Source organism: Prinia subflava, chromosome 4, assembly GCF_021018805.1.
Source record: "Prinia subflava isolate CZ2003 ecotype Zambia chromosome 4, Cam_Psub_1.2, whole genome shotgun sequence".
In the NCBI taxonomy this organism is placed as follows: domain Eukaryota; kingdom Metazoa; phylum Chordata; class Aves; order Passeriformes; family Cisticolidae; genus Prinia; species Prinia subflava.
In genome coordinates, this window is record NC_086250.1 from 59,726,504 (window position 1) to 59,753,360 (window position 26,857).

Consider the following 26,857-nt stretch of genomic DNA (forward strand, 5'->3'; position numbering starts at 1 on the left):
TAAATCAAAAGTGTTCTGATAATGTGGCTTTGCATGTTGGTCAGCAATTTCTCTTTGCATGTTGTTTCTTTGTCAAGTGGATCTTAGAAATACTTTGTAAAGGAAAAAACTGCCTCATAAATATGCATATAGGGAAGAAGGAAATCCAAGCTTGGACCCAAGAGTCTTATGAGTATTTTTCAAGTGTTTATTTTCATAAAGTAGCAGCTGTGGCCATTAAATTAATCAGTCCTCATCTATTGTACTGCTAGAGTACCTTTTCTTATCTTTAATTCCTGTCCACATTTTAGGGCTAGAATGTAGAAAAAAATTAAACAGCATTTCAGAATAGAGAGGTGAAATTGTCCCATGGAGTCAACAGCAATTTTGCCATTGACTTCAGAGCACCAGGAGCTTATCCTAAAGTCTTGCTGATGTATTTGCACATTTTTCTTTCAATATGCTCTCTGTTTGTTCCAGTTCATTCAGTAGATTTATTCTTTTTATAGCAAATTTAGTTCTTGACCTCAAAGAACTACTAGCGGTTGTCAAAGTTGTCATTCCCTGGAGTTTAATTTAATAGCTGAATTACAAAATAATTTTTCTAGGGAAATGTGTATAATATACCTTTAAGATTTTCAGTTACAATTGATATATTGTGTAGTTTAAAGTTGAAATGTTGAGTACTTAGATCCAGCAAAAATAAAAACCAAGTCTATTTTGCAAAGGAAATGAATCCTCTCAGATCACAATCAGAGGATGAGAGTTCTCAAACAGCATTAATAGACTGGATCATACAGAATCTCTGATATTAGTAAAGTAAAGCCATTTCTCAGAGTGCATTTTGTTTTCAGGACCTTCAGGAGGAAGACAGGAAAATCTGGGCAATACTGTGTAAGCCACGGTGTTCAAAGACTGGGCAAGCAGTGTTGCTGCAGTCCTTGTACAGCAGAAATAATGTATATCCAGCCATATGGCTCTGCTGGAAGTTATTCAAACCTAACTGTCTTTACAGCTTACAGGCCAGTGTCCATGCAAGCCAGGTTACAGTGGAAGAGGCTGTAATGAATGTGAAGAGAACTACTTTGGCAATCCCCAGATGCACTGTGTTTGTAAGTATTATAAAAGTGGGACTACTGGATTAGAAACTGTCCGGACATAAATGCTTACCTCTTATATTCACAGGGGAGACAGGGCATACATGTAGAGAAACAGCCTTTCATATGTTTGTGTGTATGAGATGGACAAGTGTTTATATCATTTATCTGTGTTGTTATTTCAATGGTTAGGATGGAGGTCAGAGATGAAGATTAGTCACTACCGTGCACTCCACCTTGCTCCAACTCAAACACTGGTTTGCTTTGGTTATCTTGAAATGCGCCTTTTTCATGCATTAACCCCACAGAAAAGGAACAACTGGGTGTAACCTGCTGTTCCTTTCTTGCAGCATGTGAGTGTAACCTGGAGGGGACCCGCCAGCCCATGTGTGACAAAGCCACGGGCGCGTGTAACTGCCGCGCTGGTGTCACCGGCCGGCTCTGTGACCAGTGCGGCCGCGGCTTTGAGAAGGACTTTCCCTCCTGCCGTCAGTGTCATCTTTGTTTTGATCTGTGGGACACTGAAATTGCTGCCCTTGCTCTGACTGTGAAGGAGTTCATGAGTTTTGCAGCAAAGCTGGAAGATAAAGGAGGACGAATGCCCGGCTGTGACATGCGCTTCAAAGCCTTTGAAGAGGCCATTTCTGAAGCTGAACGCATTTTGAGACATCCTGTCCTGTCACTGGAGGCCCTTTCAGGCATCAGGGATCTTCAGGGCTACCTTCAGTAAGGGCTAGGTTGCTCCTGAAAAAATCCCTTAGCTAAGAGACTGTCTTTCCCAGAGTCCACCAGCCATCCCTACATATCAAGTCCCACTTCTGATCAGCACACAGACGTTGGTCTACTAAGTCACTGTTTTCAGTAGATCTGTGAACAAATTCATCCTTAATGTGTGCCTAACCCATACAGACATATACATAAATGCTGGAATTTTCCAGTTCATATCAAGGGTTTTCCAAACAAGCCATATAATTAAATGTTTCTGCTTATTTATAAATGTATCTCTTGCCCTCTAAAATATTTTGTAACTCAGTTCTAGTTTAAGAACAATCTGGTCTGACTTCTGCATAACTGTCTTTTCCCCTTCAGACAAAAAGTTGCACACATGGATGCCCTTCACAGTTCACCCTTTGAGTTTCCTGACCTTAACAAGAACATAGAAGATATTGGAGAAGAAGCCAACCTAGTGTTTGAACTTCTACAGCAGAAAATACATCTGCATCAAAGTTTTCAGTACTTGAACTTCAAAGGTAAGCCAGCAATGAATTTAAATGGCTGGACATTTTCCCTGAAATTTTGGAATGTTTTCTCATCATTAAACCATACAACATTTCAAAGATCCCTTGATTGTAGCTTCTTATGGTAGCACAAAAATGTTGATGTTAACAACCTTTTATACTGACTTTCTATTTTATTTTAAAATGCTGTGATTTCTAGCATTCCAAATTTCAGATGCATGTGCCAGTGTCACATCAGTCAGAAGTTTGTAATCCCAATGCTTACATCATTATCAGGATATAAAAGAAACACAGTTTCACAGTACAGACTCACATGCAATAGACCAGGAAAGGATTCCCCCCACGTTTGACTCCTCTTGCTCCTAGGAATACTTAAAGAATCTTGTACAGGAATGGTTTGTTTAATTAAAGCATAGTGTCATAGTGCAGCTTCTTAGTGTTCCCATGGGAAAATACTTGACTTTATGTGGGACAGAAGTAGCTCTCCATCATCAAAAATGTGAAAGCAGAACTGAGCTCCTTGTCATTTTTGAAAGAATTACATCCTCTGCGCTTAGGCTGAGTATACTCTCCATCAGCTGCTAATAGCTGTAATGATGATGTCCCACACTGGTTTCTGGAGAAAAATGGGGATGTATGAGGCAGGGATTTTGAACAGATGCTAGACCACCCACAATGGCAGGAGGTGGTCAGCAGAATCTTTTCCAAAGAGATGGCTGCCCGCAGAAGACAGGGTGCTCACCACAGAAGACACAAGCTACAAGCAATGCACTCCCACTTACAGTTCCTCTGTGTTTCATTCAGACAAGATAAACTTGGCCCAGGAAAGTTTGTTTGTTAAAAAAAATAAAGGAAAATTAAAAAAGGAAAAGTCAACAAAAAGCAAAGTGGAGGGACCGGAAGAGGGGAAAAGAGGGATTAACTAAGATTTAGGGCTCCCGTGCCCTGTTGTACTTGGCAGCCCCCTGGGGCAGCTCCTCAGCTCAGATCCCTCTGCAAACAGCCAGCACAGCTCTCCCAGGCTCCACTTCTCAACTCAACTGAGCCTTGCACAGACTGAGAAAGGCAGACAGGCAAAGAAACAATAAATCCCAGGGAGGTCAGTGGACGCAGAGCTGAAGCATCCATGGTGCTCTCTGGTCACATTCCAAACCCACTTCATCTTTTGGCCTCTGGAGACAGATAAACAGCCCTATAAAAAGCACATGGGAGTCTGGGGAGGGGAAGACCTTGAATTTAAGATGAATTTCCTATCAAGACCACAAATATTCATTGGTTCTGCTACCAAGCATCTAATAGCACAAAAATAACATTTCCCTCAAGACAGCCAACTTTTCTGATACCCAGGAGAGAGACTGGCTCCTCACTCCATCTTCTTTTTGGACCAGCAGCATACCCTATATATGGCTCTGTCTGCTTTTTCCTCTCTGTTTTGCTGGGGTAGAGCAGGATCTGGCCTCATACAACATCTGGGGCACATCTGGCCCTTGTGCCCTAGACACACATGGAGAACGAGCTCCTGCCTACATCTCTTTGCAGAGGATCAGGAGTCAGAGTTTTCCTCACAGCCATACATTCAGCTAGATGACCTGGAAACATCAATATCTAATGATAAATTAAAACCACGGGAAAAACCAAGACACAAGTGTCCTTAAAAGAATGTTTGCAGTAATGTGATCTCACTAAATTATGGCTTTTCAGCACTGGCCCCCGGCTTTGCAGCCACTGAGGTACAGTAATGCAGTGAGAGAAGCTTCCTAGGCTGTAAATCAAGCCTGGGCTAAGACACTGTGTTTAATGTTAAGGAACTTGGAATCTCTACAGCTTCATCAAAACCCAAATGTAGAAAATGCATTTAGGCCACTTAATGGAGAGGTGAACCACTGTAAAATATTCCTGCAATGGAATTGTTGCACGGAAAAGTCTCTGGCCTAGATGAGGAGTTACAGCAGTCTCTTGCCAGGTATTTTGTATTAAGAGCTAACTTTAAACTGTATATTGTTTCCAAGAATTACAAGATAAATAAATAGCCCTGGTTCCCCATGATAACTAAACATTGTTCAGCTTCAATCAAAGCACAGTCAAGGGCTTTAGAGCCTGAATCAGAACACACAGTACTTGAGGGTCTTGTCTTTGACTTCAACTAGTAACTGAGTCAGTTACCAGCACAAGGAGAGATGTTAATCAGAGACCTCTAATGCATTTTCAGTTTCACATCAATTCTGGCTCTCGACATATTTCTGCCTAGGAATGTGGAGACAAATCTGGGCTCTCTGGAGATCTGGGAAACCTCAACAGCAGCAGTAACAGCTTTAAATTATGTGTGTTGCAAAGGGCCTGAATCCTTTTCTCAGGCTATTAATCCACAAAAAATGTAATATTCTCCAACCCTTTTGAGCCTACTTAAGGAAAAGCTTTCATTAACCAAACAAGACTCTTGCTGGAAAGCATTTTTCTGCCTGGCCTATGAGCTTATCGTGGAAGTGCTTCTTTTTAATGCATCAGTCCTGAAACTGAATTTTCCAGAGACAAAAAAGCCCTCATACATTCCCATTTGTAATGTCAATTTTAGTCTCTGTCTAGCAGACTACTTAACTCTTGGGTGTTATGCTGAACAGAAAGCTCAGATGCTTTCCTGACTCACAATCAGGGAGCTGATCATTTCATGACAACTGGCAGAAACAGTTTTCCTACCTAAAACATAATAAATGTCAGGAGCTTTTATCCAATCAACAATGGCAGCAATGCATGAGCTACTGATGAATGCAGATCAGTAGCAGTTAGTGTCAGTAATGGGACTTCCTTCATACTTCTGTCTATTCTGTTGCCTTCTCAAATACCTTGGCATCCTGTGGATGACATCGGATCCACCATATATTCATCTAGTTTAGCATGTTTTATGAGCATCAATAACTATTTCTATTTGGCATCTGGATAAGTAAAGGATGAAAAAGTTTTGCTGAGAAAATGACAGTTCCTGTCCTGTCCCACCGTCCCAAATCAAACACCAGTGAACCACCTGTCACTCAGCAATTGTCCAGAATTCAAGTAAATCACAAACTGAATGCAACCAAATGCAGTTGGTACTAAACCCTATTCTGTTGGTACAGAGGCCATCAGCAACATTAGGAGACACTCTGAAGTATCATTGCTGGCAGAACAGAAGACCAGGGGGACAACCCCTGTTGTTAGACACTCAGAGTACTCCAGGAACAACGCACTTGCTCTGTTGGACCATCAGGTCTTAAACGCAAGCAATGTGCTGCAACAGCTCAGAATGATCAAAAGCCCTGACATCCAAAACTTGAATGAAAAGGTAGGTGCTGTGGATTTTGAATGAAAGCTAAAAACAAAAAAACTCTTTTTTTTTTTTTTTTTTTTTTTTTTTTTTTTTTTTTTTTTTTTTTTGTGTTGCAGTAGGTTTGGTTTTAAAAGGGTGCTTACATGCATTTTTAAGTCTGGAAAATGGCACTTCCTTGCCACAGACATGCAATCACATCAAAAACAGCTGCACTTCTCAGCTGTAGCTATTTCCAACCTTTTGGAAACCATTGTTCCCAGTACAAGGAACTGTTTAAGCACTCTCTAGTCTCAAGAGGACATCAGAGTAATTTCGGAAAGATTAACGCAAACCTCCTCACTGAGTAAGTTAAACTAAGCAAAGTGACTTTGTCCTGGAGTGGGTAGGGAGTGCTCACATATCCTGTGTCATCTCTGGGAAAGAAGGGGATTTCTGTTCTTCTGTAGGGCAGAAGTAAATGCCTGATTGTACCAATTCATGACAAATCTGGAAGAGATCATCCACCTAAGCCCTTAGGTTCCATATCTATGTCAAAATACAGGGAGGACTGCAATAGCACCTTGTCCTGTTAGAGGTTATCTGGATCCTTTAGAAGAAGACATTGACCCATGGGCTGGATATGGTTAGAGAAAGGTTTGAGTCCTTTTGCTAAAGAAGAGTGAAGCAAGGGTCTTAGTGTAACACATGGAGCCTAACAAATGGCTCCTGCAAGGATGCTCAGAGCCATGGGCTGCCATTGCATCCTTCAAATCAGGGGAGAGGGGCCTCTAACTGCCAGTGATACCCATCTTTATAACGACCAGATACTGTGTCTTAGGGAAAATCCCATCCTATATTCAATGTTCATATGATGTCAAACGTCTTCCTTCCCTCAGGAATGCATCTCAGGTCCCCAGAGGAATTCTGACATAAACATCTTCCTTATTGCAGATCTGTGGTATTCCAGGAGACCAGCCATGTGCCACAGCAGCCTGTGGGGGAGCTTTGTGCCAGGACAGTCATGGACTAAGGCAGTGTGGTGGCCCAGACTGCACTGGAGCTCTTCCTCTCTCCTCTGAGGCCCTCAGGAAAGCTGAGGAGACTGCTGTGTTGCTAAATAACTTGACTACTCAGCTACGGGAACCTGAGAATCAGGTGCTGTATATCAAACCTACATTTGTTCAATGAAATGGATGGAGGACGAATTTTGGGAGGTCATAAATCTACAAAAACTCACCTGCTCTTTGGACAAAGAGTGATGACATAGTGATGGACCCTGTCCCAACATCATAGACCTATCATGATTCAGTACCAGGTGCCAGCCCCACCAGGAGATTTGCTTTCTCTAGATCTTCTTCCCCACAGCTGCTAAGATTTCAAAAGTCACGGTGCCCTGTGTCTGTGGGAGTGGGTGGTTTCAGGCTAGTATTGTCTATATTTTTACTGGGAAAGATTCAAATGGCACCATTTGTCAGTAGCCTGACATGATTATTGCAATGGGATTACTGCTGTGCATGGCAGTAAGCTCTATTTATACAACTTCATACTACTCTTATGTTTGCCAATAAATTACTTTTGAAGATAATTTCAAGATGAAGCTTTTCTGCCCCTAGTAATGTTTAGGAGGACATCAATTAGTCGACTGTACTTTCACTGCACAGTAGCAGTGAAAGATAATTTAAACAAAGTGTGGCCAATGCAACATATGCCAAGGAAACAAAACACACAAATCCCAAAGCCCCAGTAAAGAGTTTGTTCTTATTAACAGCCAGGGATGACGCCTGTTACAGTTATAGGCAGAGCATATTTTCCAACACAAAGTTACATTCTGCTGTGGCTTTGTCCCGTCCCTGCAGGATGCCTGGGCATCCATTTCCTCTTCTTAAAATGCACAACACACTGCATCCCAGCCAGCGGGCTTGGGAATGAGCGACTGGGGCACAGCCCTGGGGCCGCGGGGAGGCGGCAGCCAAAGGCACCGGCGCAGCCGGGAGCGCCAGCCCGGCTGCCGGGACATCGCCTCTGGAGAGCACTGGCCTCAGGCACCTCCCTGATAATAGGAGTGAACTGTTTTGAGACATTTCAGAAATAAAAACATCAGCCTTCTCCTCATTGCACGGGGAAAGACCAAATCTCTTCCCTCTGCAGACCACAGATGTATCTGTGCCATTCTTGAAGGCAAAGCCCCTACCAAAGTAAAATACTGTTGGAATTTGATAAGTAAAGTTCTCATTTAAATTATCAAGAATACTAATTTAATGATGAAATGTAACTTTTAGAGACAAGCCTTGAATTGGACCTTTCTTGTATCCTCTTTAAGTGCTTTTTTAACCAGCAAGTCCAACATGAAATGACAAATTAAAACGCATTTTCTGTAAACAGATCTGAATCTGATAAGATCTGCTTAGATCTGAATCTGATGACTGATATGCTACAGTACTGCTATAACTGTCAGTACTCTTTTTTAGAAAGGGGGCTGTGGTTTAGCAGTGGTTGCAGAGAGAAAAAAATGCTTGATTTAGGCTTTTTCTGAGGCCAGATGAAGATCAAGATGTAGCAGCTTCTGAAGTTCCCCAAAGGAGTCTCCTACTACTTTTCAAAGCCACATCAAGTGATTCCAGCTGATGCTTGGATGAAAATTACCTTTGTGTCAGAGTCTAACTTGCAAAGCAATGACACATAACCTCCAGAAAATGGCACTGCTGTTTCTAATAATATTTCCAGGTTGAAAGCATTAGAAAAATGGCAGAAGACAGCAAACTGAAAGGCTCACGTTTTAATGGGCAACTGGAGACGGCTGTGAATCAAATTGAAGTTGATGGAGAGATCACGAAGGGGTTCATCCAAAAAGTGAAAGACTTCTTGTTAGGTAAAAATGCAATGTTCTTTTTGACTCATTTTTCATAAAAATATTCCAATATAATGCAGCATAATAGACAGGCAGAATATGATCTAGCTATATATGCATGAAACTTCTCATCTACCTCCTGAGCTGGGCAAACTTTTTCAATCCCTTTTTTCTAGTGCTTCTCTCTCCCAGGTGACAGTACTTTGTATCAATTCTACAATATATCTGCTACATTCTGATTATCATCTTTTATTACCGTTTAATTTGAAGTAACTCCCTCTATTCCTGGTTTATCTGAGTAAAGGACTACTAAGATAATTTCATACAATATATAATGGCCAAGCATGTTCAATGCATCCTCAAATTGTTATTCCACCCCCTTCTTCCAGGCCCATAAATAGAGGCTCCCAGTAGGGAGCGTGGGAATTAGGACACATCCACTCCATCGTCTCCATAAAGCTGCAACTCGAGGAATCAAAGGATTCTGGTAGAACCTCACAGCTCTCATAAAAAATATAACAAAACAACTATATATATCCTAAGAATTGTCCACTCTTGGGAGGGATTGCAAAAAAAATGCAGTAGGAAACAGATCCTAAACCTTTTTACCAGATGTACATCAAAGGGTTCAAACGTGGCAGGATTTTCTTTAATCTCTTCAATGTAGCTGATCTGATAAATTTCTATGGATTGCAGTCTTTTGACATTCATACCTCTACATCCAAATGGGAACAAGGGCAGAGGACAGAGGATGTGTTTTGTTTGGAAAAATCTACATTATTTTATTGAACTTGAAGATTTAGGTTCATTTAATTCCTTAAGAGTTGCAGATTTTTATTGATAGCCACTGAAAATTCCATCTTTCACTCTTATGTCTCTTAGTGGACATACAACATTTATTAACAATTACAAAGGAATTTTTTCAAATCCTTGTTTTGTTAATTGAAGTTTAGGAACAGGAGAAGCTGAAAAGCATACATTAAATCTGCTGTACTCAACATTGATGTTAATGGTGATCTTGGATTAACATATTTCTACAGAAAATAGCTCTCAGAAATGCACTACTGTTTGCATACTAAATGTCTTCTATTTAATTCTTGCTGACTTACTCTGGAGATTAACACAACCATTTAATATATCTCAGCTGCTTTATCACACAAGATCTTGTCTATAAAGGGAAGTGAGCAGAAAACAAAACTGATGATGTGACTTCTCAAGGCATTGATTACTCTAATTGTGTGTGCCTCTGCCTCTTAGCAAAGAGCAAGGACAAGCTCATTTGTAATGGGAATTATCAAAATATGTCTTTTTTTCTATTGTAAATTCCTATTCTGTGCAAGTCTGACCCAAGTTCCCTCTGCAGCTTAGCCTTTCTCATTAACCAGCAAAGGAACCACTTTCTCAATATTGTGGCAACTCCAGGGAAGGGATTACACCCACTGGCCAGCTTGGAAATCTCCATTCACACCCCAGCTTCACCAGCACCTCTTTGATCTGTGGGCCAAGGGAGAAATGGGCTCTGACACATCTAGCTGTGCTGGGCACTGATTTAAAACCCTTCATGGGCTCTGTCCTACATCAGAATTTTAATAACTCAGTTCAAAGTGGGTTCAAATCGTCATTTCAGCCAGTTCTGACAACACTAACAGCAGTACCTGGAAGCATAATATTAAATTACAAAATGTTGGAGATAATTCTCTTACCCCTTGCTGTGCCTGTCAGCTTGATTCTCCCCCATAACTCAAAGGGTAGGCAGCCATAATGACCATTTGCTGGGAGGAAGGAACTACTTCAGGATATTCTCAGCTCCATTTCTGTTGCAGATGAGAGTGCACCTCCAGAAGACATTGAGAAGGTGGCAAACTATGTTCTGCAAATAAACCTTCTCCTGACTCCACAAGAGCTCACAGGCATGCTTGGCAAACTCCAAAGCATTATGAACCACTGGGAGAAATACAAACTGAATAATAAGAGAAACATAAGAAGGGAGGATGCTCAGACACTGCTGGTGGAGGCACAAGAAGCTGAGTGAGTATTCTCATACTGGTGTGCCAGCTCCAGCTGGGGTGGCACTGTGCACAGGAGCACTGCTCCATTCCCCTGGCAGCATCCCACTAACACTGGAAGGAGAGCTCAGATGGAGATTTCACTTTGCCTTTTCCACAGGGCCTCTCCATGAGGAAGGAGCCATCTCTGCTCAGGCTGCAGGAGCCAACAAGCTGAAAGGAAGCAGCTCCTGACAGCTCTTGGCTCCTCTGTCTGCTGAGTCAGAGAGGCCAAAGCAGAGACTTAATTCCACCTTGCACCTGGTGGAGCATTACATCTGGCTCACTGGGTGGTTTGAATAAGGGTGAGAAAGACCCAGCAAGAGAAAAAACATGTTCACCCATGAGTCTTCCCTGCTAGCAGTGCACCACCAGGCAGCCAGCAGCATCCAACCTCACCCTGAGTACAGAAACTCAGGTGCTCCCCCACAAAGCCCTTTTCTGAGGCTTTGCTTTACCAATTTACCACAATTCTAATGGTGTTGTTGAGGAAACATTCCTGTATGACAGCATGGGTGCATTTGAAACATGTTCTTGCTTTGCTCACCACACCACGATATTATACACTCTTCCTTTTTTCCATTTTAGCAAAGCAGCTAAAGCTCTTCCACCAGTGGATGAAATTAATAATAAACTAAAAAATGTTGTGAAGTCTCAAGAGCACTCCAAAAACACCATCATAAAGTTAAATGAAGAGATACAAGGCATCAGAACACAAATCTCTCAGGTATCTTGCTGCAAATATTTTAATTTATTTGCTTTATTTATTAGAAAGAGACACTTCATTCTGAAGTTTCCTTAACATAAATAAATAAAACCAGAATGTGGCACAGATGTGACACCAATTCAGTACTGCTTGAAGGTCTCTTAATCCATTGGCAGTCCCTCATTACCACACTCTGCAAGCTGGATGGACATTACATAAGAAATCACAGCCTTGAATTGCTCTGTTTTAGGCTGAGAACCAAGTGAACAAGACAAACCATAAATTAAATGACTTGTCAGCCAAACAGACTGAGATGGAAGATGAAAGTGCCACATGGCAGGCAAAAACGCTGATGAACAAGAATCAAGCTACAAAGGCAAGAGCAGAGGCAGAAGCAGCTCACAAGCAAGCCCAGGATATTGATAATGTAAGCCCTTCTGTCAGATGTTAAGGGAAAAAAAACCCTCCTCCATGTTTAATAGTATTTTTCCTTCAGAAGCATTGCCCTGCTGTCATCAAAAGTAATATTTTCCTTATGCCATGCAGTGTAAAATGTCACAGGTTAAGAAGAACTTGTGTTTTATTTTAAGGTTTCTGGCACACACTTCTGTTTGCTTGAATGAAAGGAAACATACACATTTCTCTGGCTACTTTATGACATTTTTTCTTGACTGTGTATTAGACTTGTAGTCACCATGGGCACCAGAAACACAACAGAACAAATCACAAAACCAGATATTAAAATACATGAGTGACGGAAGCACCCTAACAATTCATGCTGTGCTGTTCTCCTTCAGAGAAAATTGCTGTGGGAGTCACTTGGAGTATTTGGTTGGCTTGGTGCTTTCCAGTAGTTCAGTTTTTTGAAAATGCAGCTAGAAATTTGGTAAAATGGCAAGAACCAACTACCCACAGCACAAGCTTGGAACATGGCCATACTTCCAAGTGACAAGAACCATAGGCAAAATCTAAATTGCAGCCTCAAAAGCAACCTAGATCAGCAGGGCACAGATCAGCCAGGAAATATTACTGCAATTGAAAATGCAAAACCCCCAGTGTTGCTACAGATAATTCATTAAATTTGAATTAAGCCTTAAGGCAAAATGAAAGTTACAGAAAAGCCCTATCAACAGAGGCAAAACCAGCATAAACTTAAAATACCTTAAGTAATATTTTCTTTATATCCTTTCCCTTCCCTCTCCTTTAGATTACTCCACAGGCAGCTTTTTTTAATGGATTTCTATTGCATTTTGCAAAGCGTTTTCAATGTCTACACATTAAAGATATATTTTTTAATATTTAAGAGAAAGAGAAATCTAAACTTTGGTTCAAAGAAGATGTTGAAAAGAAGTATTAAAACTTCCTTCTGTACACCAGATTAATTATCACTTAAACTAAGATTAATTAATGGCTCTCAAACTAAGTAATGTCATTTTGTTACAGGAATTTACTGACGTTAAAAGAAAGTACACCATTCTTCAAGAAAAGCTAAAAACACAAGGACCTCCAAAAGTAACACTAGAAAGAGTGAAGCAGTTGAAGGAAGAAGCAGAAAAACTGGCTGAAGAGACTGAAAAGAAGATAAAAAGAATAACAGGTGATGTTCTCACTTCCACAGGGAGTGGTAGGCACTGTGATAGTTGTGAATTCAAGGCTGAAGTCCTTGCCCACAGACACTAACATTCTAAATTCACCCAAAATTAGTTTTAAAACAATTTACCTGGTGAAAATCCCTGCCTGAACTACTCATTTTAAAAGCAATTGAATTGATTTGGCTTATGTACTTTTTCTAACTTAAATAGATTGCTATAAGCAAAGGTTAAGAACTGTCCACACAGGGACTTCCAGTGATTTTCTTGAGTTTAAAAACAGGGCAAGTGCAAAATCTGCATAAAACCTGGCTGCAGATTTAGCTGGAGGCCCTGATTTATGCATTTGCTTTGGGCACTTGGACCTTCAATCCTTCCTTTCACTGTGTCTTTCCCCACATCACCCAAGTGAGGGCTGTGTGATAGAGCTGTGGGGCAGCTGTTTTCTGTCAGGCCATACCTGTTCCCCTGCAGACACGATCTCTGAGCAATGGCAGAACACACCAGGTACAATTCCAGCTTGTGGAGACTGAAGCTGACGTGCCCTGGATCTGTGGAGCCACGACTGTCAGGCAGAGGGGTCTTGGGCAGTGCTCACACAGGTTAGAGGGTCACAAAAAGGAAGAGCACATCCCATGTCCCTGCACACAGGGAACCTCATTCCCCTTGTAGTGAAGGTCTGGGCATTCCCACTGGGAATCCTTAGGCCTGGGATCCTGCCAGGCTCAATATCAGAAAATACCACGTAACATCAGCAAAACTGAAGCAGAAACTCTGTCCCAGGAGAAAACTCTTCGGGACAGGATCCAAATAAATATTTTTGTATACACCTTGCACATACCTTGAGGAAAGGTGTTAAGATCATCCTAGTCATTCCAAATGTCTGGATGATAAGGACATTAAAAACAGACAGTGAATCCTGTGGATTTTACTCAGTATCAAAATAAGCTACTTATTACATTGGTGTAGCTTCGTAGGAAGCAGCAGAAAACAGTTGCACAAGTGAGGGAGACCTAAGCCAATCACACCCAAATTGTCTGGGCTTTATACACATCAGTGGACACTCTGTTCCTCTGAGTATTTGCATTAAACCAAGTCCTTTAAAAGCTCCATGTCCTGCTCCATCCTAGCTGATGGACAAAAGCACATGCTGAGAAATTAATTTCTTCAAGGGTGTCATGCTCCTCTTGCTATCCAGAAGCCAGACTTTTCCTTCCAGTTGCATATATAACATTCCCTATTCAAAATAGGCCTATTGCCTCTAAAACTCCTGGGAAAAGAAATGCTGTTAATCCCTGGATTTTACTTACACAACAAATGTGAACCTCATTGCATGTCTCTGCTCTTCCAGATTTGGAGAAGAAGCTTCAGGAACTGAATCAAACCAAACAAAATAAGGCAGAGCAACTGAGACAACTAGAGGAACAAGTGATAGCCATTAAAAATGAAATCATGGAGCAGGAAAGCAAGTATGCAACATGCAAGAGTTAGGGTCTGAACAGACCACCAAGACGAAGCTGAAATCACCCTGATTACCACGTCCTGAGCATCCTTACACAGGCCCCTGTCTTCTGGAAATACATCTGAAGCAACCTAGTGAATAATGTAATTTTATCTTTTTTCTTTTTCTTCTTTTGTCCAGTTGAGTTTATCTGGAAATAGGAAATACCTTCTAATAAACCACTTTATTTAGTGGTCAGGTGTAGTCTTTGAGGGAGCTCTACAGTATATTCCTGTGCACAGTCTAGAGGTGGTTGCAGGGGGGGAAATGCAAAAGGAGGACTGCTCAGAGAGCTGCTGGTAGCTGTCCCAAAGACAGACTCCCAACACGTCTTCTATCAAACCTTAAAAAAGTGGTTGTGCCGGGCCATTAGCGGGGTCGACAGCGCCGAACCCCCAGTGCCCACTGGATGGCAGTGCTCAGATGCTGAACGCCAAAAGCAACTCAAAAATCTTTTTTGTAAGGCTCCTGCAGTGCCCATTTTTCTTATGCTTATAAGGGGTTTCACACATTTTTCATTAATGCAACCAACAACTGGGGAATAACTGCAGGTTTAAGCAGGGAGTCTAAGGGGCCAGAAATGTTGAAAACCAGTTTCTCCAGCTCTTCTCCCACAGTGCAGCACTTCATAGAAGTCAGGGTTCACTCAGCAATCTTTCTTTTAGCCATCGAGAGCACATGAATTGGCCCGAATTTTAGGCTGTAATTCTTTTTTTCCAATATAAATAAAGAAGGAATCTGTGGTTAAGCAAATGTTACAGACATGCCAGAGTTTTAAAAAGCCTGAAGTGAGCTATGCGTCCGTTCGAAGTCCCACCCTTGGTACACACACCCTGCAGGACACAGAGCAGGCTCACGGGGGGTTTTAGTGAGAACCAGCCGTGCCATGCCTGGCTGGACTGTCCCCCCACGAGGGATTTCACTCAGCACGGTGCTGCTTCAGAGCTGGGATGCAGCCCAGACCACATCTGTAAAACGAGGAATGCCCTACGGGAACACAGGGCTCTGAACATTTACCCATGCCAGCAGCACCCGTGAGGCTCTCCTTATCGATCCAGTGGAGATAAACACTGCAGTTATCACCCTGTGTTTACAGGAGCTAAAGTTGCACTGGTATGCGCTGGGGGCTTGGGTGGGAATTGCTGGCGGATGAGATTTCCGAGATACTCCTCTAACTCAAACCAGCTGTGCTGCAGGGCAATGTGCAACACGCATTACACCGTGACACACTGTATTGTGAAAATAATGGAATCAAATTATAATTTTGATATAATCTTACAAAACCACCTGAACGCAGGAATGCACGGAATTTGTGGGTTAGCATTTTATGAATTCTAGCACTTTTAAAAAATCATCTGTGAGGTGTGAGCTTCTAAAGTACTAGCCTGTAATCAGATGATTGTATTTAGACTGACTTTGATGTAATGAAATCCAACATCTCTGTTTTACTCAGAGAACACACCAAGCTGTTCACATGCAGGTCTCCAGGTAATGAGGGATCTTCTGCAGCTTTAAGTGCATCTCTGCTGGACTGCACCTGGAAGAGGCAAACTGAAGCTCTTAGACAGAAATTCCCAATTGCATATAAACCCAAATTATTTCATTCATGGCTTTAAAAATATGAATTCACAAGCAAAAAGTTGAAAGACAACTTCCTCCTACAATCCATTGCTGACTATAAGAGTTGCTGTATGGCTTTCCACAAGCTGCATGGATAAGAAATCTGTAAACACAAGGTAGTTAAACAGGCCTGGAGGGGAGAGGTATCCATGGGGGGGAAACAGAAATCGCTGGAAGGAAAGCGGAAGCAGGAACAAGAAAGACAGCACAGTCTAACCTCCCCTGCCTGCCTCCAAGCATGCTCAGACACACAAAGGAAGCAGATCCGATGGGACCAGTGGCCACAGAACTCCAAATCCATTCTGTGACAGCTTCTGAGGTTTACAACTGTGCAGCATTTCCTGTTAGAAGTGACGCAAAAACTTTCAAAGTGTTTTTTCAAAGTTAATTTGTGGGGAAAATGCTGTCTCTAGATAAAAAGTACCTATTTGTAGTTCCCCCTGGACTTCCTCCTTGTGGTCAGAAATGGCTTCAGAAAACAGTTTCTTGAAAGAATTTAAATAAGTTTCTTGCTGTAGAGCATTTTGACTTCAATGGTATTCATCAAAATGCAAACAACACAACCAAACTGACATATAATCGAAGATATATTTAATCGAATTCATATCATCAACTCTGTCTACCAGGCATTCGACCACTACATTTTAAGAAAATGGGTGACCAAGTGGATTAGTTTTTTGAGAAGACTTCTGACCACACACAAACACAGACACTCCAAGGCTGTAAAGGTGGTTCACTAACCACAAGGATAGGGCATGACACAAAACTGAATTCTTATCATTTGAAGAATCAAATTAAAATACTCCCACTCACTATTTGTCATGAGCACTGCAGAGAGGGAGGGACACAAGTTCCCTGTTGCTGATTATTCACACACTAAATGTGGTGGTTTCAGTTATGTCTGAAAGAGAACACAGTTATGGGTGGTGGTGGCCACTCCAGTCTGTGGCTGAAGCTCCAGCTCAGTCCCTGATGTCGCACGGCAGGGTCACCCCCAGGCTGGAACAAAGCCTGTTTTCATGCTGTCTGTGCAAGGCACAAAGGAGCCTGTAGGGGAGGACAGGACTTCTACAAGGCTATAAAACATGAAAAAAACAAAAGCAGAAAACTTCAATAAAAGTTGAAAAAATACAGGACAGAAAAAAGTCCAGTGGCAATGAGACCGTTGCACTTGGGGTGATGCCGCTGCCGAGCTGCCATGGACCAGAGGAGGCTCTAACAGCAGCAAGGTAAAATGCTGTTAGCGGGGAGACAAAAATTTGTTTGTTGTGCTGAAGCATAAAAAATATAATAGGGTTATGAAACTGAATTTGTTTCGTGAATTTAGAAGGCCATATTGCAGAAGTGTAGAATATTACAATTCTCATCCTGAAATTTTAGAATTATTTAATTTCGTGGGTATATTTAATGAAACAGCTCCACAAGTTCTTTAATCCAGAGTCTTGGGTTATGTTTCAAACCTGATGTTTAACCTTTAGGGCAAGTCACTTGGTATCTCTCTGTTTCTGCTTATCCATCTGTAAAATGAGAATGAACATATTTACCTACCTCGGCAGGGTTTGCTGGGCCAGACAGACCATGGTGTGTTTTCATTCTGGCACTGCAAATAGTGAGGGCAAAGTGTTCTTGAGGGACCCTGGTACCCGGTAAAGATTTACACAAGTCCACATGTCACACGTGCGCAAGCAAAACCTGAATATATAAACCCAGGCATTTGTCCCAGCCACATCCATCCTTCATACAGACTCTTAGGCGTTTATTTACCAGTAAAACTTTTCCCTGGGTGCTGAGGGGACACTGCCAGAAGCCAGTGAAGGTCCCATGTTCCCCCGCAGAGGCCAGGGAACTGATATGGGAGGCTGGTGTGCAGGGGCAGCTGCAGCACAGCCATTCATTCCTTGCAGCTGCCCCAGTGTCCCTGGGAAGGCAAACAGCACTGTGTGCTCCCAACCAATGCAACACAGCCTGGCAGTGACTGGTCTAGGCTTGTTGGGCCTCTCTGCCTGTGCCAGGGCCAGCCCCGGCCACGTATGGCAGCACTGCCACCGTCCCCAGGAACAGCACTCCTGAGCCACGTGTGCTGGCACCACGGCACCAGGCAGAGTGGGGCTACTGAGCCATCCATCCATCCATCCATCCATCCATCCATCCATCCATCCATCCATCCATCCATCCATCCATCCATCCATCCATCACCTTTCCTCACAGGGGCCTGGCTCCATCCACACTACCGGCAGAAGGCGGGATTGGGTCAATAACCTCATTCCTTCATTGTTTCTACACCAACAGGGGCAGGGAGGGGGAGCACCCGACTGGTGATCCGCCACCCCCTTCCAGTCGCACGAAGCCCGCTCCCGACGCTGGGAGCACAGCCTGCGGGCCGGGGGGCTGAGTACCCGATCCCCGCTCGGGGCTCCCTGGCTACAGCGGGACAGGAGCTCCCCAGCCCGCTCTCCCCAGCCCGCTCTCCCCAGCCCGCTCTCCCCTTGCCTCCCACCGCGACGGAACTGCCTTTCCTCGACGGCTGCGCTCCCTGCCCCGGCTGAGGGCCGGGCTACCCCGGGGCGGGGGGCCGGGCGGGAGGGGCTGGGCCCAGCCCCGCGGATGCGAGGGGCGGAGGAGGAGGAGGAGGAGGAGGAGGGCCGGGGGGCACCGGGCGGCGCGGGGCCGCTGTCGGGAGCGGCGGCGCCTGCGTGGAGCAGCTGGAGCAGCGGCTTTCGGCGGCGCGTGGAGGGGCAGCCGCGTCCCGTCCCGTCGCGTCCCGTCCCGTCCCATTCTGTCCCATCCCGTCCCGTCGTGCCGCCCGCCATGGGCCGCCTCCCGCTGTACCTCTGCTGCTGCCTCGGTAACTCCCGCTCCGCTCCGCTCCGGCCGCCGTCGGGGCACGGCGGGCTGGACGCGCCTCCGCTCGGGGCGCCCAGCCCGGCCGGGCTCCCGCTCCCCTCTCTCACCCTCTGTCCCCCTCTCTCCCTCCACGGCCGCGCAGCGCTGTGGCCCGCGGCGGCACAGGAGGCACAGGAGCCCGAGTACAGCTACGGCTGCGCCGAGGGCAGCTGCTACCCCGCCACCGGCGACCTGCTCATCGGCCGCGCCGCCCGCCTCTCCGCCTCCTCCACCTGCGGCCTCCGGCAGCCCGAGCCCTACTGCATCGTCAGCCACCTCCAGGTGAGCGCCGGGCGCGGGCGGGCTCCGCCGCGGGCTCCGCGCCGGGCGGGCAGCGATCGCCGCTGGGGCAGCTCCGCGCCCCGGGCGGGACCCGCAGCCCGGGTCCAGGGAATCCCCCGCGGCTTTCCGCTCCCGACCCCCTTTCCTGATCCAGGCCGATAAGGAAAAATATGCCGCAGTAAGTTCAGTTAATGCTTTATTTCCAGGCTTGCTCGGAGCCGTCTAGACAGTTTCCTAAACGAGAGTGGGCTGTAGGGCTCGGCAATGTTTCCTCCACAGTCCCCGCAGTGTAATTACATGTGTATGGTCTCCGAAAGGATGCAAATAAGGTTGTCTCAGCACATCTGGTGAGCTGTTGCTTCTTTAAAAGCCAGAAGGAGCTCACCAAACTTAAAATCTCTGAGACAGAAAGGATGCTGGAGAAGAATAAACTATCAGTTTTACGTGGAACTCTGTTGAACTGAAAGTAAAGGATAATCTCCGAACGAATTACTGTGGAGACAATAGGGCCGGATTCTGGCACTCGGAAGGAAAACCATGGGAAACAGGAGTGGCTGTAGCACTTGACTCATTTGTGCCCTGAAATTACCAAGTCTCCCCTCATCCTTTCCCCATCTTTAGTTTTACCGTGTAAGTTCTGTCTAATAGAGTCAATACTTTATTTGACGTGGGATTTAGCTTCACTGAACATTTTCAGTGTATGTTGGGATTGACTTCAACAACGTAAGCATCTCTGATAGAACAAAATAACAAAGGTACTTTGTTACATTTTCTTGTCTCAAAAAATGTTGAAGTGCCATTGTGAAAAGCATCACTTCCGAAGTTCTCATGTGCCCACATTCCTGATCTCCCAGCCCCAGTTCAGCATTTGGGATGTCCCTGGTTATTCTGAACCATAGTGTGTGGTATTGAAGAAATGGAAGGTGCCAGTATCCTCTTAGTAACGTGGGGCAACACTGAGTGCTTGGCTGAATTAAATCTTCTAGGATTCAGTTTTGGTCAGAGAAGGAGCAAGTTGTGGCATGAAGTTCAGGGGGAGAGAAGCCTGGAGCAGACAGTAGGGAACATCTTCCCTGGGACCCCTGCTCTTGCCATTCTTTCTGCTGGAGGAGTGTTTGAGGGCTCGTGGGAGGTGAAGCCCTGAGCGTGGGAGGAGCCACTGAAGGCAGAACTGGTGAAATGGAAAGCCTGTGTGGGGCAGACCTGCCAGCTCTCACATTCTTGGCTGATAAAGGATTGCATCTGTCTCCATAAACGTGCTAAAGGAATGATGCCTATGTAGCTCTCGACAGGGATGAGTTGCTGGTGCCTTGGGGCTCCTTCACTGCCATCCACTGAGCTCCTCTCCCTCATCACCCCCCTCCTGCTGGTCTGGGCAGGAACCCTCCCTTTTGGTTCGGTTTGCACCCTACCTTGCAATCAGAAAATGGTAGTTTTAGGCAGAAGGACAATGCAAAATTGGCACTGTTTGTGGTTATTGCCATGATGGGTGAAGAAGTGCTTGGTGAAGAAGTGGTATAGCCCTGGTGAAGAAGTTTCCAGTTTTCCCAAGCAGCACATGCCAGACTTGTTATGAGCGGGTTTTGCTTGGGCAGACCTTGTAACGTGTGCAAATGGACTTTATGTACACAGTTTGGGGTTGCAATACCAGCTGAAGATGCAAGGTTTGAGTAGGAGTTTGACAAGCTGAATTCACAGAAAAGGGCTAAATCACTGAGGGCCCCTTGATGTGCGCTGAGCCTCACAGGAGGTATCCTCAATGCAGGCAACTTCCATCTCCAAGCCAGCTTCCAAAAGCCAGAGTTATTTCACACAAGTTGTGGAGATGCAGTTTTGCACGTGTGCATTTTTACAGAAGCAATTCAGCAATTTTCCGTAGATGCTGCCATTGGTTTTGAATTCCGCTGCAGAATGCGTGCACTGGAAGAGATTTCCAGAAACTCAATTTTCATTGAAAACATGCTTCCCCTAAAGACGAAGTTTATGGAATTCCTGGCATATTTTCCATTTGGCAATTTGCATTAATTCATAAAGGTAAAAACACTTAGCATTTCAACAAAAAAAATCTTTGATGACTCCTGCAGGCAAAATGAGTGGAATGTGATATGTATGGAAAATACTCTTATCTGCAGGAAGCAACTATTGCCCCATGGATAAAATCAGTAATGCTGATTATCGTGTTGTTTCAGGAGGACAAAAAATGTTTCATATGTGACTCGGAGGATCCCTTCCACGATACTCTCAATCCCGACAGTCATCGCATTGAAAATGTCGTCACCACGTTCGCTCCAAATCGCCTGAAGCTCTGGTGGCAGTCGGAAAATGGTAAGCAGTTTGTCCAGAGCAATTTCCGGGGCTGGGAGCTGTTTTCCCTCCTTTTGTTTAAGGGTACCTGTGGGTTTGCTGTTATCTCTGGCCTGGTGATTACTGCCCTGTGAAGGATCATGCTGTGTGAGGAGCCATGAGTAAAACTGGCTGCTTTTGTGTGCCCTGGAGCGGTCCTTAATCTGTAACAAAACCCCCGAGTCCTCCAGGAGGGTTGGAAACAGCCGTCCAAGCACTCTGCAAGAATCCTTTCCTAAAGAGAAGAGTTTTCCTCACTGGACTCAGATCTCCCTTATATTTGGGCAGCAGGAGCGGTGCAGCCTTCCAGGAGTCAATAACCATCCCTGGGCGGCGCTGCCAAGGCAGCACAGCCGGGGCTGCAGGCTGTGCAAGGAGGGGCTTTGGGCCACAGCTGGGGCTGCTGCCCTGCCTGCAGACCCCAATTTCCCTTTCCTACCTCGGGACAGTAAGGCCAGGCATATCTCTTACCCTACAAGCTGCCTTCTCCCTCCTGAGTTCCCTGAATTTCTGAACCATTTGCCAAACAATAAAATGAACTGCAGAAACAGAAAGCGAGCTAGTTAAAAACAAAAATTGCATATTAGTTTGGTGGGGTTTATGTTTTTTCTTTTAATCCTTCCTCCGCCTGTTTTACTTTTCTGGTTATGCTTTTGGCATGCCTTCATACACAAAACAAGGCAGCGAGGGTTTCTCAAACAGCAGTCTTACCCTGAAGCCTTAAAGCCAGCTGGACAGGATGGGGATTCTGCAAATGCATTGGCAGTAGCTGCCTTATTGTATATATAAAAAAAAAAAGGTAATATTTATAACAGTTCTGCTGCCTGTTAAAGAAAGGTTCTCATTAAATCATTTTTAACCATTTAGATCAGCCTAGCAAGCTGCTTGCCTCCAGCAGTTCTCTTCCAGCATTCCAGATAATTCATGTTTTTTGCAACAGACTTGGCAGCATTCACACAGAAAAGTTTCTTAGCTCATAAGGTCATGAAAATGTCCTTCAACAATAAAAAACAAATGATTCTTTCTGTCCAATTCATGTTTTCGTCTATTCAGGCATACAGCATAAGGGACCATTGCTGCATGCTTCACAGAAGGTTACAGCTGGTCAAAAATTTAAGTGTCTTAGTGTTTTATTATTTTCATTTCTTGCCCTTTCTCCTCTCTGTAAATCTTGATTTTCTTTTTTATTTCTAACTACAGCATAATTAGTATCCAGCTGTTTCGAGAGCTCTTTTCACAAGGCAAAATAATATTTCTAGCTGTTTTTCTCCCTTTCTGTGTAGAGTCCTTGACCACAGGTAGTCATACAGTCATTTTGCTTCTCACCATTTTCTTAACTCTTGGGATTGCAAAGCAGGTCTGTGTTAGTTGTTTTAGGAGTGTCTGAAAACCAGGTTATAAAGGAGCTGTTCTTGTGGACAGGAGAGTCCAGAGTGAGTGAAAAATGGTGGGGAATGGCCCCCACCAGACATCAGTGAGACTGGGGATGTTAGGGCTGCAGGAGCTTCTGCTGCTGCCAGAGAGGCTGGGGTATGGGAGAACAGCCTGTGGCCACCACACAGGTCTGGGCTCAGCATTCCCAGCTGTACTGGTGGCGTTGGTACCACGACCCAGCTTGTGGCGGTCCTGTCCTTGCCCCAAACCCAGCGATGCCAGCCACGGTTCTGTCTCAAGCAGCACTGCAGGCTCACACCCTGGGTGTTGTGTGTTTGGTGCCGATCACGTGCAGGAATCCTAAGTGTGATACTCCTCAGCAGGTCCTTGGTGTCTCCCCCTGTAAGTCAGGCATGCACTAAATCGTCACATTCCTTTTTCACAACAAAACCAAGTGGTAAAGAGTCTCATGCCAACAGAATGGAGAGCTTTGGCAAAATTTAGATGTAGAGACTGTCAGGTGTCCTTGTTTGCTGAACGCCTTCCTTTCTCTGTCCCTGCAGGTTTGGAAAACGTGACTATCCAGCTGGACCTGGAGGCTGAGTTTCATTTCACTCATCTCATTATGACATTCAAGGTAAGGAAGCCACAGCCTTGCCCTGAACCCTAAAACATGAGGAAATGAGAGGTCTCATAGTCCTTCATATCTATTTGATATTTGGGATTTGGGCTTTGTCTGAACTGTTTGGCCTGAATTTTTTAGAGCTGCCAGCCATTTGCCACTGCTGAGGTCATCCAGAAAGGCTGAGTTCTGACTTGTGTTTAAACTCCAGTGAGGCTGCAGAAGGAGCCATTCTGAAGCTGGGTTTTGTGTTGGTGTGTCTCTGGTGGTTGTATTCTAGAGGATTGTTAGCGAAGTCACATAGTAGCAAGGGTTTTTTTCCTGAAAAATTTTGGCCATGGTATCTGTTTGCATTTGGCAAACGGAAAGGTCTTCAGGAAGAAGGAACATCTGTACACAAAGTGTCTTTGTTTTTTTACAAACAGATGTCTTGGAATGGTAGCTTATGTCCTGTACATCCTAAATGCTCTTCCCTTGTGGACAAATTAATCTCTTCATTTTTACGCATCAGCTTTCTAGGACAGCTGGTTCCTCTTTCCTGTGGTGTCAGCTAGGGTTTCTCCCTGTGCCTTAGGATGGTGGCTGAGGTGGATGGAAGGTGGTCATTTCTACTGAAGCCAGCAGTGAGGGACCCCCAAAAGACCCCTGACATGACGTGGGTGCTGCAGCTGCTGTACCCCAGTGCTGGGGCTTGGTCTGCTGTCAGGAGGAGTACTGCAGGGGAAAGACAGTTTTAATGATGCTTTGTGGACTTTGTGTGGTAGACAGTTGAGCTGCCTTACTTCTGGGTTGCTAAATTTTTTGGTTGGGTGAGATACTAGTTTCTAAGTTGGGTGATATTTTCAGCCAGGAAGCAGAGAGAAAATTTTTTTCCAGCTGTGACTGAAATGCTTTTGTGCTTGGCTCTGGGAGGTCCTTCTCTGAATACATAAAACTAAGGAAGAGATTGTTGGTGTTTCTTGGTAGGTACAAGCCAGGGTTAAATAAATATCTGGTTTTTGAAAGGCAGCACAAAAATTAAAACATGATTTTTTTTTTAGGTCAGAGGGATTAAAAATCTTTTCAAAACTTCATTTGTTCATTGTTGTAGAGTTGAATACCTGTAGGTGAGAAGGACACTGGTTTGTGTGAAGCAAGTGCAGCTGCCATAGTCTGGGCAAGGCCAGCTGGAGGAGGGTCACTGGGAACTGGGGGAGTCACATGTGGCATGGATGGATGAAGCTGAACCTCTCCATCTCCATAAAGAAGGTTTCTTCCCTGAGCATCAGAGGTACCTGCTCAGCAGTAACTTCTGGACATCAGAGCTGGATGGGAAGCACTGCCAGTGGCTTCCTGCTCCCTACAGTAGGAGAGGAGGTCCATTAGGTCCTTTGTAAAAGGTCAGGTGAAGAAGTACAGGAGGGAAGAAGACTCTGTTGCTTTCCACAGGCTGTGGGAAAAAGTATTTTTGTCTCTGTAAAGCCCTACTTTAACCTCCACTTTTCAGAAAGGGTTTGGAATCAAAAAATCTTTCAAGTTTTCTTGTTTATTTTAAATGTGTTTAAGCACTTGGCTATTGAGTGTCATCTTTTGAAGACGAGTGGTCTATGGTTTGATGTGTGTTATTTCATGTATCTGCCTCTGAGAATAAAGTGGAATATCATCAGAAAAAGTATTTTCAATATTTCCACATATTGGAAATAGTTGGTGCAGGGAGAGAGATTAAAATCCAGACACATGGATTTCTCACACTAAGAAGACTTGTGAATGCAAGTAATAATTAACCAAATGAAAACTCTTGTTTTTCTTACTATTAGACATTCCGTCCTGCTGCAATGTTGATTGAAAGGTCATCTGACTTTGGACAGACTTGGCAAGTTTACAGGTATTTTGCATATGACTGTGAGAGCTCATTTCCTGGCATTTCAACTGGACCCATGAAGAAAGTGGATGATATAATTTGTGATTCCCGATACTCTGACATTGAACCTTCAACAGAGGGAGAGGTCAGAGACACTTTTTCCTAATATGTTTATTGTGTAGACTTCCTTACAAACTCAGGTTCACTTATTTTTGAAGCTGAATCTTTCATTGTTTGATTTTTCCTCCAGGTAATATATCGTGTTCTCGATCCTGCTTTTCGAATTGAAGATCCATACAGTCCAAGGATTCAGAGTATGTATGCAGTTACCTTTCAGGCTGATTTGAGAGTATTTCAGTACTTACTTGCTTACAGAAATAATCCACTAACAAAGTCATGCATTAGTCTCGATAGCAGTTTTGAAGTCATGTGAATATGTTTGTGTACATCTCCTTTTCCTGACTCAGACAGTGATGTGCTGGAAATAAAGATCCGTGTTGTGAACTCAAGGGATTGGTCTTGCACACTTCATTGGAGCTGGTCCTTTTCTTAATTGATCAGGGATTTATTTACATTAAAGACTCCCTTTCCCCGAAGTACATGCAGTTGCCAAGAGAAACCTTGGAATGTGATCCTGTAATTGTACAGTACTCAGAAAGCAAATAAACAGAGCTACAGAGGTACTTATTTCATTATGCATTTCTAGCTAAAATCAATGGAGTCATGTTTTATTTTTCAGAACAAAGTCGTGACTTTGGAACAGTTGGCCATGGTAGCACTGCATGGCTGGACCACACAGATGTGGTCATAAACCACAGCTTGCTGTAGTGTTTGTGCATGGTCGTGGCAGTCCATGAAAGCAGAGGCAGAGAGATCTGTTGCGCAGCGTGGCTTAAAGAGAAACCTTGTAGAGCATTTGGCCTCAGGGAACTGCAGTGCTTGGCCTTAAGCTGACCTTTGATTTTATATGCGTTCTCAGGTTGGGTTCATGTCCCTCAGTGTAAAGCTACCTGGAGCAAAAGGAAATATGTGAAGTAGAGGAGTGTCTGCTGTTTGCTATGAGTGTAATGTTGGTTTGTTTCTTTACTCAACATTTTAAAGGAGAAACTGCCTTCATGGGCTTGAAGTACTTTGTCAAGCCTAGTTCAAAGCTATAAGAAGTTACATAGGCTTCACAATATCAAAGTAAACATGTGGATGGTATTAATTACTGTCTTTCCATGGATTATCCCTCAAGAACTTCTTTGTATTTGGTCAGTGATGGGGTGTTACTTCTTTCCACAAAATGTAACTAATTATATTTGCTAAGAAAGTCGGGCGTATACAAAAGGAGAATTATTTGTCCTTGTTTCCAGCTAAGACTTTTTCCAAAAGCCTCATAACTATCATGACTCCTGGTCCACTTGGCAGCAGTTGCTTCATACCAAGTCCTTACCCACCTTATATTTTAAAACCCCAATGAACCAGTGGTGGTGCTTTTCTCCTTGCCTTTAATGTTTGTGTATGTGCCTGTGCATGTCTATAATAAAATAAACCATTATTTTAAATTATGCTTAAATTTACTTATATAGTTACCAGCCTGCAGTAAAATAATGTAATTTTTTTTTGTT

The 26,857-nt window shown here is 44.0% G+C and overlaps 2 protein-coding genes across 2 annotated transcripts in view; both read left to right on the plus strand.

Moving 5' to 3' along the window:
- The window catches only part of LAMB4 (laminin subunit beta 4), a 40,988-nt gene extending 25,174 nt beyond the window's left edge, over positions 1-15,814 (plus strand). Inside the window, exons 24-34 of the mRNA XM_063396864.1 lie at positions 995-1,091; positions 1,427-1,802; positions 2,166-2,326; positions 5,425-5,630; positions 6,546-6,749; positions 8,319-8,463; positions 10,266-10,470; positions 11,076-11,214; positions 11,444-11,620; positions 12,637-12,790; positions 14,134-15,814. Of these exons, the coding sequence (XP_063252934.1) occupies positions 995-1,091; positions 1,427-1,802; positions 2,166-2,326; positions 5,425-5,630; positions 6,546-6,749; positions 8,319-8,463; positions 10,266-10,470; positions 11,076-11,214; positions 11,444-11,620; positions 12,637-12,790; positions 14,134-14,273 (2,004 nt within the window). The 3' untranslated portion in view covers positions 14,274-15,814. The remainder of the gene's footprint in view (positions 1-994; positions 1,092-1,426; positions 1,803-2,165; positions 2,327-5,424; positions 5,631-6,545; positions 6,750-8,318; positions 8,464-10,265; positions 10,471-11,075; positions 11,215-11,443; positions 11,621-12,636; positions 12,791-14,133) is intronic.
- A 2,711-nt stretch (positions 15,815-18,525) lies between these two features.
- Positions 18,526-26,857, plus strand: part of LAMB1 (laminin subunit beta 1) — a 42,377-nt gene continuing 34,045 nt past the window's right edge. The window contains exons 1-6 of the mRNA XM_063396863.1: positions 18,526-18,748; positions 18,890-19,068; positions 21,258-21,393; positions 23,349-23,422; positions 25,204-25,392; positions 25,498-25,561. Of these exons, the coding sequence (XP_063252933.1) occupies positions 18,712-18,748; positions 18,890-19,068; positions 21,258-21,393; positions 23,349-23,422; positions 25,204-25,392; positions 25,498-25,561 (679 nt within the window). The 5' untranslated portion in view covers positions 18,526-18,711. The remainder of the gene's footprint in view (positions 18,749-18,889; positions 19,069-21,257; positions 21,394-23,348; positions 23,423-25,203; positions 25,393-25,497; positions 25,562-26,857) is intronic.